This window comes from Anastrepha obliqua, chromosome 3, assembly GCF_027943255.1.
Source record: "Anastrepha obliqua isolate idAnaObli1 chromosome 3, idAnaObli1_1.0, whole genome shotgun sequence".
Lineage (NCBI taxonomy): Eukaryota > Metazoa > Arthropoda > Insecta > Diptera > Tephritidae > Anastrepha > Anastrepha obliqua.
In genome coordinates, this window is record NC_072894.1 from 39619508 (window position 1) to 39635001 (window position 15494).

The following is a 15494-nucleotide window of genomic DNA, read 5'->3' on the forward strand; positions in this document are numbered from 1 at the left end:
ATAATTAATTTATATGCTTGTATGTAAATAAATAGTAACATGTCAAAATTTTTAGACCATCCTTCACACTTTACGGGGCTATACATACATACATACATATGTACCTACAGAATATCAGCGCCAATGATGTATGAGCTCATTGGTCCTGCTCTGGTGCTAGGAATATTTGAAAATTCTTTCAAATGCAAAAACGTGACTTAAATGCGGATATCCGGAAGAACTACCTTCGGTAGTATTAACACACAATATGTGCACTAGGGTGATCGTTTATTGTGTGAATTGAAGAAGAAAAACAAACGGAATAGAAAAACCAAAAAGGTTATAAAGGCTCCAACTTAGAAGGAAAGTATTGCACTGTATTGGAGATAGATGTTTATTAAATTACAGTTCGTAACTCAAACTATAGATCGTATCTGTAGATTCGTTTTTCTCTGCCTATGTATTAGGTATTGCTTCGAGGTCATCCAACGGTAGACCCAAAAACGTACTCTTTTGTTAGGATTTGATCAAAGACAAGGAGGTGTTAGATGAGTTGATTTAAGCAGGCTTAATATTTTATATATACATATGTATATGTTTATATATGTATATATATATATATATATATAAAGGGTGATCAATTTAGAAGTATTCAATTTTAAATTTCAATAAAACAACGAAAATTCAAATTGGTTGGGCAATCTTTATTATTTTGGTGCAGAATCAAGGCATTTCGTGAATAACTTTAGTTATGTTGGTTTCCAATGCCTCAATCACAGCTGGTTTTTCTACAAAGCATTTAGACTTTAGATACACCCAAAAATAAACGTGCAAAGGTCTGATATCACACGATCTTTGTGGATAATCCACTGGTCCGAGACGAGAGATAAATGGCTCTCCGAAATGACGACGCAGTAAATTCAATGTTTCACGGTATTTGTGGCAAGTAGCGTCGTATTGAGTGGTTTCGTGTTGCTCTTCAGCCCAAGTACGACAATTTTGTTTATTGACGTAGCCAGTGAGCCAAAAATGGGCCTCATCTTCTTCACCCGCTCCAATATGCAGAATAGAATTGTCCAACTTACGGGACGACACCAAGAGGCTCTCTACAAATTGGAATATAGATATGGAGAAATAACTGGTTTGTGAAGACCACAACCACATTGAAAGTGTAGTACATATAGTATGAACATATACATTTAAGTATGAAATTCGATTTCTTTTGCATAACCACCGCGTGCACGTTTTACGAAGTTCAATCGTTGAACCCAATTTTCCACCACTCTTTTGCATAAATTGGCCGAAATTCCAGCAATTCGCGTTCAATATGGGCTCTGAGCTCACAAATCGTCGCCGGCTTGTTACTGTAGACCAATGACTTCACATAACCCCAAAGAAAATAGTCTAGAGGCATCAAATCACACGAGCGCGGCGGCCATTCGACCGGTCCATTTCTGGAAATAATGCGCTCATCGAACTTACTCTTCAACACATCAATTGTAGCGTGTGCTGTGTGGCTTGTGGCCCCGTCCTGTTGAAACCACATGTCGTCTAAGTCCATACCATTCAATTGCGGCCAAAAATAATCGTTTATCATGTCGCGGTATCGATTTCCATTCACAGTAACGTGGCGATCGTTCTCGTCAACGAAAAAATATGGGCCAATTACGCCGCGGGCATGTAAACCGCACCAAACAGTGATTTTTTCGGGATGCAACGGTGCCTCATGAATCACGTGTGGATTGCTTTCTGCCCAGTAACGCATATTTTGCTTGTTGACAAAGCCATTGAGCCAAAAGTGAGCTTCATTACTGAAGATGATTTTTTGGAAAAAATCTGGATCATTTTCGAGTTGATCTTCAGCCCAATTTACGAATCGTCGTCGCTTCAAATGGTCAAACGGCTTCAGTTCTTGTGTCAGCTTGATCTTGTACGGATGTAGGCCAAGATCTTTTCGCAAAATTTGCCACAATGACGACACAGAAAGGCCCAGTTGTTGAGAACGTCGTGTGAGCGACACATTTGCGTCTTCTTGAACTGAAGCCCTGGCGGCAGCAATATTTTCAACACTTCGTGCACTTCTTGCTCTCACTGGCACCGGAACATTATGTAGCGAAAACGTAGATACAAATTTTTTCACTAGACGGTTGATTGTCGAACGGGATGGCTTGTTAAATGGACCGTAAAATGGCCGTAATGCTCTTAAAGTAGCAGCAACAGAACGATTATTTTCATAAAAAATTTGCACGATTTGCAATCGTTGCTCAAGTGTGTAGCGTTCCATGATGAAATGTATACTAATGAAGTTTACAAATGACAAGCGAAAAATAAAAAATATTGCGTCGTTCGCCCTCCCTATCGGAAAAAAGTTGAAGCGCACCTATTGAAAAACGCCTTATATAGACTGAGTGCGAGTACGACTCCGGAAGATTGGTGTCTCATATATTTGTAATTAATTGTGTTCGGAAGTGAGTGATACCGTCGAAGGCGACCGAAGCACTTTTCAATACACATACTGATAAACTGATTGGTATTACTTTTGAGTACAAGTAAGCAAACGTCATGCAACTCTCAATTCATTTGTAAAATGATTTTCTGAAAGTTTGTGTCCTATAATAGCTGCTTAAAAACCCGTTCTACAATCTCCGACCTGGTTTTTTGATTCTCAACGAGTATTATCCGGTGTATTTTCCAAAAGTCTACTACAAGTCATACCATAAAGTAATAAACCAGAAAATATGGTTTTAAATGAACCAATCATAAATAAATCGAAAAAAGTACGAAATATGTTAGGAACGATTTGCATTCTTTCAAACAGATATTTGAACAGATATGATAATGTCCACCCAAGGTGAAATCATCGCAATCGTGACTTAAAAAAATATAACGCTGTTTGATTGTCATGGTGTGTTCTTTTCTCACAATATTTATGCCCTGTGCAAGAGCTGTTGAATTCTGGTATTCTTTTCGTAGAGGTGCGTGTTCTTCTCTCAAACTGTTATACTCCGATCATCCGAATGTGCGGCATTATCTGGTTCTGGTTTTCAAGTCTGCACAGGTTCATCAAAATAATTGTGCGAAATAATTGTTAAAAAAATTTTAAGTAAATCGTTCTGTTTTTGTTTGTTTTATTCTCATGCAACATTTTTACAGGGCGTATGACAATTTATCAGTAATGAGGTTAAGTTTTTGCGACAAGCGAAACGTAGCCTTCCGTACTAAGCGTGATTTGGCTGAGTTTCCTGCCGGCCCAAGTTTTACTATCGGCGCACTAGAACGATAGCGGAGAGCTATGCGGGAATACCAGTGCAGGCCCAGTGCTATCGATGGCATTTACAGTGCTATCGACCTATGAAATCGATAAATTGTTTTATTCCAAAAAATCGTATTGGTAAATAGTTTATTTAGAATTTACGGCTAGAGATCTGCAAGGGATCTCACTGCAGATATCCCCTAGATCATTCAGTTGAGAAGCATACTTTTTCTGTAATGCACATCATTAATTTTTTATCCCAAAAATGTTCATCGGACGGCGTGCAAGTACAATTGATGGTGAGAGTAGTAATGAAAACGTTGTGAGTTTTAGAAGAAAAATTAGAAATAGAATTTCGTCGAGTTCAGGCTCGGATACTGATGAATTATATGCAAGTGAAGATATTGAAGAATTACTAACAGAATTTGGTTCAGACGAAGAAGGAAATTGAACGCAGCTAATGATTCATTGGACAATATCCAATAGAACGAGTTCGATACCAGGCAACAATTGTTTCCGTTCACTGGAAAAAGCGGACTTTGGATTTGCTGTCTGACATTAGCCCAGCTGAAACTCTTTCGCTAGTCTTGAATGAAACAGTAATAAGTCTTTTAGTCACAGAAACTTATAGATATGTAGAGCAGAAATTACTTGAACATGAAGTGACTGGTCAAAATAAATGGAATCTCACCACTTCCGAAGAAATTAAAAAAATTGTTGGATTGATGACTTGGATGGGTCTAGTAGAAACACCGCTTAAGAAATGTTGGTCAACGGATCCTATATACAATTTTTCATGAAACGTTAATACAATTAACAATGAAACGACAGTACAAAATAACAGAATTGAAAAGGCTTTACCACTTGTAGACGTGTTGATTGTTATTTATCAGAAGGTTTTTTCTCCAGACGAAAAAAAGTGTTGTTGACGACACAATGGTTCCGTGGAGAGGACGACTGGTATTTTAGCAGTATATTCCAGCAGAGTCATATAAGTATGGTGTAAAACTGTTCAAACTGTGCTCCACCGACGGATACACATGGTCTTCAAAAATATATTCTGGACGAAATACCAGCGGAAAAAGAAAAGTTGGCATAGCAGAAAATGTCTGCACTGAACTTGCAGGCAAATTATAATTTCAATAATTATTGAAAAGAGGTGAAATGGTGGTATGAGAAAATCATAATGGTATTGTAGTACTAAAATGAAGAGATGTTCGCAATGTCCGAATCTTATCTACGAAACGTCCTGCTATCATGACTCCAAGCTAGGATTCTACACATCGCGGTCGTCCTTCGAAAATGAAGCCTTTGGCGATAATAGAGTACAATATTGGTAAAAGTGGCATCGATAGAAGCGATGAGATGGTGTCATATGCAGCACACATACGAAACAGCATTAAATGATATCGCAAATTAGTAATATATGAGTATTTATAATACTTTTAGGGAAAACGATCGTAAACGCACATATAGTGTATCAGAGAGCTATTCAAAAAATAGAGATAAGGAAATTTCGTCAACTTTTAGTCACAGAATCTGGAGACAAAATACTGCGCCCAACACTAATAGACACAAAATAAGGAATCTGTTTTACCACTTGGAGATTCGCAAGAATCAGCAACGCAAGCCTGTAAGAAGGATGTGCGTACTGTGTTCCCAAAAGAAGAGGAAAAATGTTACGTGTGTGCTTGGACTGTTTCAACGAATATCTTTTATAAATTAATAAAAAGTGGAGTGTTTTTTGCAGATCCATTTTTAATCGTCAGTGACGATGCGATGCAGAAAATCTTTTCTTTTCTGCCGTTCAAGAAGCATCTCACACGTCACCAAAAGTCTCTCGCTATCCCTCTCTGTCAATTGATGTGGTACCCAGTTATCTGCTTCCTGGACAATTCCCATCGCGTGGAAACGTTTACCGATGGCTGATCTGTCAACATATAACTCTTTAGGCATATTATCAAGGGTTCGACATGCGCTTTCGCCAAATAATTGTTGTAGTTGAGTATTTTCGAATTTTTTCGGTGCCCCTTCGCGATCTTTATTACTCACGTCGAAATTTCCACTATGGAATCGTCGAAACCTCTCTTTACAAGTTGTATTTGATGGAGCGTGATTACCATAAATATTGATCAATATACGGCACGTGCAGCTGCACTTTTCTTTAAAAGGTAATAATGAAACATGACATCCCCGTTTTTTCGGGACGAACGTAGACATTATTGATGTCGTATAAAAAAGAATCTTTACGCTTCAAATGAATGTTATTTACTGTGATCAAGACCTTACATATACACCTTCAAATCACCAAACTAGTAATATACGAACACAAAACTAGTATCAGCATAATAATGCATTTTTATAAATGCCTGCCATATAAAATTATGGGAAATAAGATCAAATTCTGCGAGAGCGACCAAATTCAAAATTTGAGTGAGTAGTGAACAGTTAGAATATAAAGTGTTGTTTTTGTTTTGTGGAGTGTGTTTGAAATATTTTTGTACATTTAGAAATTTGAATTCCGTTTTTTGAACACATAAATCCCAGATGAATCTATTAAAGGTGGTGTTGGTAAATTAGCTGAGTTCTTTTTCTTTCGCCGTGTCCATGCGGCTGTCAGCTGAGAATGAAACAAGGCGACTTCATTATTTGTTTTCCAGAACAGTGTTGTTGGTGTAGTGCCACCTCCATTAATAAATGCGCCTTGCATAGATCCTATTATTTCACTTGAAAGATAATTCACTTCTATTTCGTTATTTGATGGATTTTATTCGCAAAAAAGTGAAAAAAAAAATGAAATGTCTCAAGGGAAAACTCTCTTTTGTTAGATGCAATTCTAGAAAGAAAAGTTCTTTTAAAATCATAAATTAAAAACCACTGGTGACCGCTGCAGTTCTTCTTAAAAGTGTGACTCGACAATGCACCCTAATGAAGCTGCATACCGCGCTGTGACCAGAGTAGGATGCAATTCCGACTCAATAAGAATTTCGTGGTTAAACCCAGTTAAATATCATTTCGATAATTTTTATAACCGAGCACTTGGGGCCAAGGGTATTCTAATTTTGTTCATGATTCACGATTTTTTGTAAAATAAAGGAATGGAAATAGATATAGTAGATATGTATATTATATATATACCAAAATGGTCAGAATGAAGAGAGGAGCTATGATTCCGTCCGTGCTCACGATAACACCAGCAATAAAATGAATATGCTTCAATAAAACTTGACACACGTATTACTCTTAGAGAAGAAAAGAAATACACCCCAAGTAAAATTTTGAAAAGTGGGCAGTGCCACGCCTAGTTTTAGGTAAATGCGTGTATTTATATTTCTGGCCTAACAATTGGGAAATTAATATTGGTTGCTGGAAACGGTTTTATTGCTACTCGAAACATTCTCCTTGATGACTAATTCACGTTTGCATTCGTTTAAAACCATTTTTGAAGCTCTTTGAGTTTCCAGGGAGGTTTTTAAATCGGATCCAACGCGAACATATCTTTTTCTACCACAATGTAATCATGCAAAATCTTATTGATGCCCCTCATACTATTGTCCACTACTTTAACATTATGATTTTGCTCAATCACTTCGCGCACTGCTTCTATACTTTCTGGCACAACCATTAATTTTGGACAACCCTCACGGAATTCGTCGGTGAGTGAACAGCAACGACGGGGCAATTAATTGTGTCAGTTTTTTATGGTGCTAAAAGATGCTTCTCTACAAGGCTCTCATCATGCCTGTCCTAACTTATGGCGCAGAAGCTTGGACGTTGACAATATCCAATGAAGCGTCCGTTGGAGTTTTTGAGAGAAAGATTCTGCGGAAGATTTTTGGATCTTTGCCGGATGGAACAATGGGCTGTATGAGCATAGACATGGCTCTGAAAATATTTGATGTGGTACCAGCTGGTGGTAGTAGAGAAAGAGGAAGACCTCCTCTGTGTTGGAAAGATCCGTTGGAGAAGGCTTCTTTTGGTATGTCCAACTGGCGACGGTTAGCACGAGAAAGAAATAACTGGCGCGCTTTATTAAACTATGCCAAAATCGCGTAAGCGTTTATCGCGGCAATCATGTAGAAGCGGAAGAAAGAGTGGTGCTTGCTCAATGATTTTAGTTCATCGATGCAGTCTTGTCTTTTAAATTCAAGTTGAAAATTGTGAAAAATTATCACACGAAAAAGTTCACGACAATAGAAACGTCAAGTAGACAACACTATAGGTGCCCAAGGCCAGAAATATAAATAGTAACTCTCGTAAAACTCGTCCAAACTTGATACAAATTTAGGCCCAACATAATTATTATTGAGATCGCATAAAAAGCACCCCGCCTTGATAAGAGCAAATTTCCGTCGGCCATCTTCCGATGATGTAGGCTATAACTCCCATTGATTATGGGTTTGTTTGATTTTTTTGGTAGCACATTTCATCAGCCATCTGCATTAGAAAGCATAATCTTAGTATTTTGCGAATGCCCCAGGGAGTCATAGAAACCGCGTCGATCACCCTAGTGTGTATATATGTATGTACATACATAAATACACATATAAGTACATATACAATAAATATTTGTTCTAATCTTGATGTATAAATTTAAAAGCTCTTGGTGTTGCTTGAATATTATACATGTACTTACATACATATGTAAATAAATACATACTAAATTAAGATTTTAAATAGCTTGTGACATGTTGACATTTTATTTAAATTATGTTTGATGAAAAGTTCCTGAAAGAACACACCTAATCCCCTCGAACGTTTTTAATCAAGTTTGATCTGCTGGTTCTCAACTCCAAATGCTATAGAAAAATACTTACCATAATATTAAGCGCCAATGTTGAGATGATTTGGACCACCACGGTTTATGTGGAAATAATAACTAAACACGGTGACCTTTCTTAAGGAATTAATCCTGCCTCATAATGCTCTTGTCTGTAGAGTACCTGAAAAAAATCATCAACCTCATAAAACAATTGTTCACAGATGCCACTTGCAGAGTGAGATTTGAGAGCGTCTCTGATCTGCGGAGTATGACAGGGATTTGTGCTATCTCCGTTAAGCAACCGTGGCTAGCAGATATATATCCTGGAATATGGGCGGCTACGTTGAAGATCTTAACTACGCCGACGATATGTGTTTGTTGTCGCACAAAGACTCACATACGATATACAGTCAAAAATTGTAGCGCTAAGTGAATGTGCAGCAAAAGTGGCCTTGAAAGTCAACATTGCGTTGATAAAGATGTAGTGCGTAAACACTGCGGCCTCGCAACCCTTTCAGATTAAACGGCATTAAACTTGAAGATGAGTTCTGCTATTTCGGAAAAATGGTGGCTCAGCAGCCGACATTCGCAGTCGAATATAAAAGGGTCGCGCTGTGGTCGAGTAGATCATCACATATATCCAGCGCACGAAATTGAGGATCTTTGAATCTAATGTAAAGGCTGTTGTTATGTATGAGTGTGAGACATGGAACACAATTACGCGTGATATTGGTACAAGCACTCCAGGTATTTATTAATCGCAGCTTTCGCTAAATTATGCATTTTTTCTGGCCTGAAATCACCACTAACCCCGACCTCTGGACATTAACGGAGCAGATACCCGATCATCTTGAAATCCGACAGCGAAATTGGAAATGAATCGTTCACAGACTGCGAAAACAACATAGTGATAACACAAAGCAGGCCTAGACTGGAACTCGCAAGGCAGTCGGAAATGTAGTAGGCCATTTAACACGTGCATAGTGGAAGCAGAAACGCTACAAGCAGGTCGCTCTTGGTGACAAATAAAATTCTTAGATATAAATTATAAATAAATATAATTTTAACTTGTTTATTGAGCCCCTAGGAACTACGGGAAAATATATACAAAGCTAGTAGATACCAACTGAATCTTAAGAAAAATCAAGAATATTAAAAATAAAAGAAAAAAACAGGCGCTTCATAAAAATCAAATACAAATTAACACATAATTGTTTTTATGCTGTGACAATGCTAAAATGTCATTCAAGATTTATAACTTATCTTGAGAAGTTCACAGTAGAACAGCACTTGGAATTTATCAAAAATTACTACCAAAAGTCAGAGTCGGTGGTCGCAATAAAATTCTTACTGGATAAATTCCAGTCATCGAATTCACTATTGACGATTATATGCCAGTGAGGATCACGAATCGATTGAAGAACGAAAATAATAAAGCTGCAAGTGTTTTTCGCAGGATTCGATGGACGACATGCTTACAAGTTGAAATTAACTCGTGAAGTTAAGGTTCCCGATTGTTTGAAACTTCGAAACTTCTCTCATTGGATATGTAACGTTTGTTATGTTCCTATAGAACAACCCATACGTAAACAAATGTTTATTAAACTTAGGGACCTATGTTTAGAAGTGCGAAATTTTCGTATGAAACTAACAATAATGAGAGAGTGCAAGACAGATTTTCGGTGAAATAAACTCGCTATACATTAGAGCTTGGAAGAGAAGTAAAACCTGTATTTTTACACACCTTCACACACACTTATGTACTCGTACATACTTATAAATATGTATGGATACTAGATTGCTTGTATACGCATACATTAGGGATTTCTTTGCGCTTACCTTGAAGTGTTTTGGTTCTCCTGTTCATTTATCGTTTTTAAATCAACTGATTAGTATATATCCCTTGAAGCATATTCGATGTCTACACGTACTTTGTGTTTTTCATTTCAACCGATTATTACACATGTACATAGTTTCAACACAATCGCAAGCATATTCAACAAAAGATGGGAACATTTTTACACATCGTGCAAATAATCCTCATTTGAATACCTTTTCAGTCAAAATGCATTATCAGCTTTCATATGTATGTAATCGAAAAAATATATACATACCTAAATTTGCATGTGTGTTTGCTCTTTAAGGTTTTAAAGAAATTATTAGCATATTTTTTTATTTATTTCTCTCCAAACTTTTTTTGCACTATTCGCGCCAACACCGCTAATAATCTGTAAATAAATCAAATCGAAAACAATAATTGGATTTCAATGGAATGCCAAATAAATAAAATATTGAAACTCGTCAATTTACCACAACACAAAACCACCACCACCACCACCAAAAGGCGAAGATAATATGCTTTCCGATCAGCCATACCGTTATTTGACAGTTGATGAAATGAAATCCTTAGGCGATGATTCCTTGCCGATAGATGTTACACGCGATGAACGTATTGATTCTAATCGCATGATGACCCATAGCGCTGAGTATGCTGGCGGTGTTGGAGGTCAACCGCAGCAGCAGGCTATTGCAGAAGAGCTGATTAGTCCACATAAAGCACAGATACATGGCGCTGGTAAATCCATAGTGGACGGCATTTATATGGCCAATGGTCTTAATGAGGAACAAAAATATGTGGGGTAAGTTACGGCTATCCTTTGAAAATAGTCAAAATATGTAAATCATTGAATATTTTTATAAGTAAGTATTTCTTATTAATTTTTGTTTACATGCAGCCGAAAGCTTTCATGGAAGAGGTAGTTATTTAAAATATTATTGCAATGAGAGTTTCGTACAACAGAAAAATATAAATGCTTTTCATTCTTATGGCTTTGTATGCTCTGGCCCTTCACGGCCGAAGTGCGGCACTTACTTAGGTAGGTAGATAGGTATGTGAAATGGTTGAAGTACCACTCTGGTATTCCACAAGTACCACTAAAGCACCGTTTTGATACCATTATGAGACCTCCAAAAGGAAGATATCTACAGCCAGCCAGAGCTGTTGATATAATGGACAAGATGAATAGACAAGATGGAAGGAGTATCCAGTGATCTTAATCGTATAGCTGCCAAACCCGGACATTTACAGAAAAAGTGCTCAACAGTCTCCTGCTCTGTATAGTACCCACAGCTTCTGCAATGGGGGTTAAATGATAACTATAGTTTTTCCGCGTGTGTGCCGATCATCTAATGACCGGTAAACACAGCTACGAGTTTGAAAATTGAATGACGTGGAGTCCCCGGGACTTTCTGAGTACTCCGTATATTGTACTGAGGCCAAATGGTTTTCGAAATAGCACATGAAGAAATGGAGCTTCACCTTTTCTGCGTTTTCCTGTGAAATAATTTGTGCAATTCCCCTTTAACAACGGTCAGGGAGATGCCGGTTACCGGGTAGGAGGTCCCTGCGGTCAATTCAGTCCCCTTTCTGGCAAGCTCATCAACAATTTCATTTCCCTCTATGTGCCTATGTGTTCGAACCCAGATCAGAGAAATGTTACCTGCACATCCAAGAAATTTGATCTCCTAAGTACTTTCTTAGTGTCATATTATAAATTATTATAATTTTAAATTACAATGCCACCTTGGCATTGAGTAAGAAGAAATAGTGAATCATTAAAAGGCAACCCGAGCATAAGTTTTATTACTCAATATACTTTCCTTTCCACTATTTGTTAAAGAGTTCTCTCTTAATCTCATAATTCAATGGGAAAGTGATACACTTTAAGCTCCTCATAAAAAACCTTAATAAAACTGTCCCTGTGCGTGTGAAAAAATATCAAGCCGCACACAAAAATTAGGAGAAGGAGCTAGGCCAAAGCGGCCAATAAAGGGTGTAAGCGCCAATTAAATATAAATATAAGATATGAGCGTGAGAAATCGTTAAAAAATTTTGAAGCGGATGGTTACTGACCATGTGGTCCACATACAAGATTTTTTTTATTTTTTTACTTGCATCCATAAAATATTACATTTGTCGATAGACAATATGTAATTTAATTTAAAAAGAGATGGAATGAGAGTGATATTTAAGGGGCTTTGCTCTCAAACTCATTTAGAAAAATTGCAACAAAACATATAGAAGAATAATAGCCGAAGAAGATCGTGGACAAATCGCAGTAAGCAGATCCAAACGATCGCCAGGCACGGCTTAATGGCCAAGAAGGTTTTGCTGGGTTATCCACTATGAGCTGGAACCAGCTGGCTAAACACTCTCTACATCTCTACTGTTAACAATTGACCAGATTGACCCGGGACTCGAAATGACCATAAATGGTGAAAGGAAGGGGTGTTGCGTTCCATCAAGATGACTTTAAGCTACATACATCTTTAGAAATGCACCACAAGTTCGAGCGAATAGATCCTCCATATAGTTCAGATCGGGTATTGAGTGATTATTAGTTTTTCCAGCATTTGCAAAAGTTTTTTTATGGTACAAAACTGACAAGGGATACCTGTGAGAATGTGCTGGTCAAGTTTGTTTTTTAACCATAAGGGCGGAGATTTCTTCAAACGCGAATTATGAAGTTACTTTCAAAATGTGTTGATACAAGTTGTTGAACAAAATGGCGCATATTTATCACACAAATCGGATTCCAAACTGCACCCAACTCTCTATTTATACGCTTTCTAAATAATAACGTTCACTGATACAATTTTGTACACTTCCCTATGTTAGTTCTTCGTGAATCTCAAAACAAAAAAGATAAAGACATGTTCCTTCAAAAAAATGCAAAAATTACATTTTACAACTAATCAAGCCCGACTGTTTATAAAATTAATCATAAAATATTATTTTTGAATAAATCTTTACTGTTTACCAAAAAAATATTTGGAGGGATGGAAATCTTTATTTGACCTTTACGCCCTCCATTGCTTGTTTGTTTGTATACTGCAGGGGTCTCGTTCAAAAGTGTCAACAGTGGCTGACGTTTTCCGAGAGGGTGATTGATTTTGTGTTACTTTGTATAAACAACTAGTGAAAACAAAAACCAGTCGCTAATAACAGACTTTGTTACAACGAAAAAACCTATATATAACCTATATATAACCTTAATATTTTGAATATAGCCCGACAGTTGAGCTGGACATAATTGACATATGTATCTACTGATTATAGCATATTTGGTCCAGTCCGCTATAAACGTGCACGATTATTTTCAAGTGGCGATGAATAGTTGCAAAGAAAATAATTTTTTAATATCAATTTGAATTTATATTATATATGTTTTATAATTGTGGATTGAATTTTCACTGTACACTTATGTTATATGGATTTCATTATTACTTCTTTTGCACGGTTTTTGAGGAAATGTTTAGAGTTTTTTCATCTTACGCGATTTTCTAAAGTTCTGGAACCTATTCCATTATTTACAGTATGTCGCAGGTATTTTTTATACGTCTTTTTGTTACATGCTTTTCTAAGGAACCTATCTACCGTGTAAAAATAGTTGGGTTATGTTACTAATGTCTTCGTCGAAATAAAGCATAAAAGGCCAGCACTTCTTTCTTGAACTATGTAATGTAAACGCGGCGTAATTTTTGTTGTTGTACGAATATTTTCATGAATGTTTCATTTACCATATTTTTTAAATATAATTTGTAAACTCACACGTGAATGATCTTCTTGCAGTTTTCTTGTTTCGTTCCTTGTCGATGCACGCGGCGGTGCAATGCGTGGTTGCCGCCATAGTGGAGTACGCATGATTATACCGTCTCGTTCCACTTGCCAACCGACTCGAGTCACTTGTCGCTATGTAAAACCACAACGCACCATGCATCCACCCCAACTAATGGAGGGTGAAGCCCTGGCTAGCCGTGTGTTGGAGCTGGGACCAGTTTCGACGAAATTTATTGGCCCCGTTATCATGGAAGTACCACATTTTGCATCATTGCGCGGCAAAGAGCGCGAAATCATCATATTGCGTTCGGATAACGGTGAAACCTGGCGAGAGCATACAATTGATAATTCTGAAGAAATCATGCACGATGTGATGCAACAATGTTTTGAGCCCGAAGGTATACATATATTTACAACTATAAAACTCTATACATACATACATACATATACGTATGTATGTACTATTAAGAAATTTGTAAGTAATTGTTGTTTTTGTGCCCGCAGAAATTGCACAACTTGAAGAGCAAGCCGGTAATCACGTTTGCCGTTTTGTTACATATGACTTTCCACAATACTTTGCTGTGGTTTCACGCATACGTCAAGAGGTGCATGCCATTGGACCAGAGGGTGGCATGGTATCCAGCACTGTGGTGCCACAGGTGCAGGCCGTTTTCCCGCAAGGTGCACTCACCAAAAAGATCAAAGTGGGCTTGCAGGTAAATCTCTTTAAACCACGCAAAGGTGTTGCACCAGAAAAGTTGCGCAAAATCAGCGTCAATCATGTACCAAAGAAGAAGCGCTTTTCGCTTATTTGGTAAAATACTTATAGATATATACATAAATGAGAACAAGAACAACTACTATTATAGTCATCTTTATATTCATACATTTATATATGTATTTCAGAAATATCAAGAACAATAACTTATCAAAATTATTTATTAAGTTATTATACAACCTAAATATGTTCTCAACAAAAAACAAAAAAAAAAAAAAAGAAGAAAATTATAACAATAATAACCAATACGCATTTATACATTAGAAAAGAAATGACCAAGTAACTAAGAATTATAGTAAAGTAGAATAAATAAAATATTTGGCTTTCCCAAAATCTGTGGCTCTACAGCTTAAAAAAAATTTAAACGCAAAAAAAAAGAATACAAACAAATTACACAAAGTGTAGCTCTCCGTAGATTGATACTCTCCATGTATTCCCTCTTAAGCCGGCCATACACATACAGTTTCAACTGATAGTTTAAACTGAACAGTTTAAACCGTCGGTTGAAACTGTACACTGTTGAAGCAAACACACATACAGTTCAATTCTTCAGTTTTTTTTATTAATAACAGATTTCTTCGTAGCACCAGGTTCAATTTCGTCCAATTTTTTTGCTAATTTGGTATATGCATCATCTCTTTTCATACGGTCATGATAATCATGACTCTTTACTTGCCAAAGACAAGGTTCCGATCGATACATTTCAATAAAATCGCTAATTATTTGATTAGGTTTATTACGCGCCATCTTAACTACGCGAAAATTATACTTTTAAAAAGGAATACCACAGAATACAACACACCTCCTCTTAATTGAACTGAGAAATGTACAGCGAACCCCCACACACGTAATAATCAGTTTAAACTTTCAGTTTAAAAAATTGAAAATTTCATTTGTCTCAGTTCAACTGTAGAGTTGAATTGAACTGAAACTGAAATATCCACACACGTGGATGTTAGACTGTACAGTTGAATTGTACAGTTTAAACTATCAGTTGAAACTGTATGTGTGTGGCCGGCTTTACATAATTTCATTTAGTCATATGTCTCAAATTAATGGCACAAACATTGCATTTTCCACGATGGGCATTCGCTTTAAACAC

General features: G+C 36.9%; 1 protein-coding gene and 1 long non-coding RNA gene across 6 annotated transcripts in view; one reads left to right on the forward strand and one right to left on the reverse strand.

Moving 5' to 3' along the window:
- Positions 1 to 15494, forward strand: part of LOC129242383 (ankyrin-3) — a 161188-nt gene that overhangs the window by 36139 nt on the left and 109555 nt on the right. For 2 of the 3 annotated variants that reach the window (XM_054878993.1, XM_054878994.1), the window contains exons 8-11: positions 10339 to 10633; positions 10730 to 10750; positions 13627 to 14012; positions 14119 to 14553. In XM_054878993.1, the coding sequence (XP_054734968.1) occupies positions 10339 to 10633; positions 10730 to 10750; positions 13627 to 14012; positions 14119 to 14432 (1016 nt within the window). In that variant the 3' untranslated portion in view covers positions 14433 to 14553. Of the gene's footprint in view, positions 1 to 10338; positions 10634 to 10729; positions 10751 to 13626; positions 14013 to 14118; positions 14554 to 15494 lie in introns of those variants that run through there. The other variant, XM_054878992.1, reaches the window with a different exon arrangement.
- LOC129242385 (uncharacterized) overlaps positions 8056 to 15494 on the reverse strand; it is a 36483-nt gene continuing 29044 nt past the window's right edge. For all 3 annotated transcript variants that reach the window (XR_008582179.1, XR_008582178.1, XR_008582176.1), the window contains exons 5-9: positions 13606 to 13938; positions 10305 to 10607; positions 10109 to 10222; positions 9834 to 10046; positions 8056 to 8175 (exon numbers count right to left, since the gene is read on the reverse strand). This is a non-coding gene — a long non-coding RNA (uncharacterized LOC129242385). The remainder of the gene's footprint in view (positions 8176 to 9833; positions 10047 to 10108; positions 10223 to 10304; positions 10608 to 13605; positions 13939 to 15494) is intronic.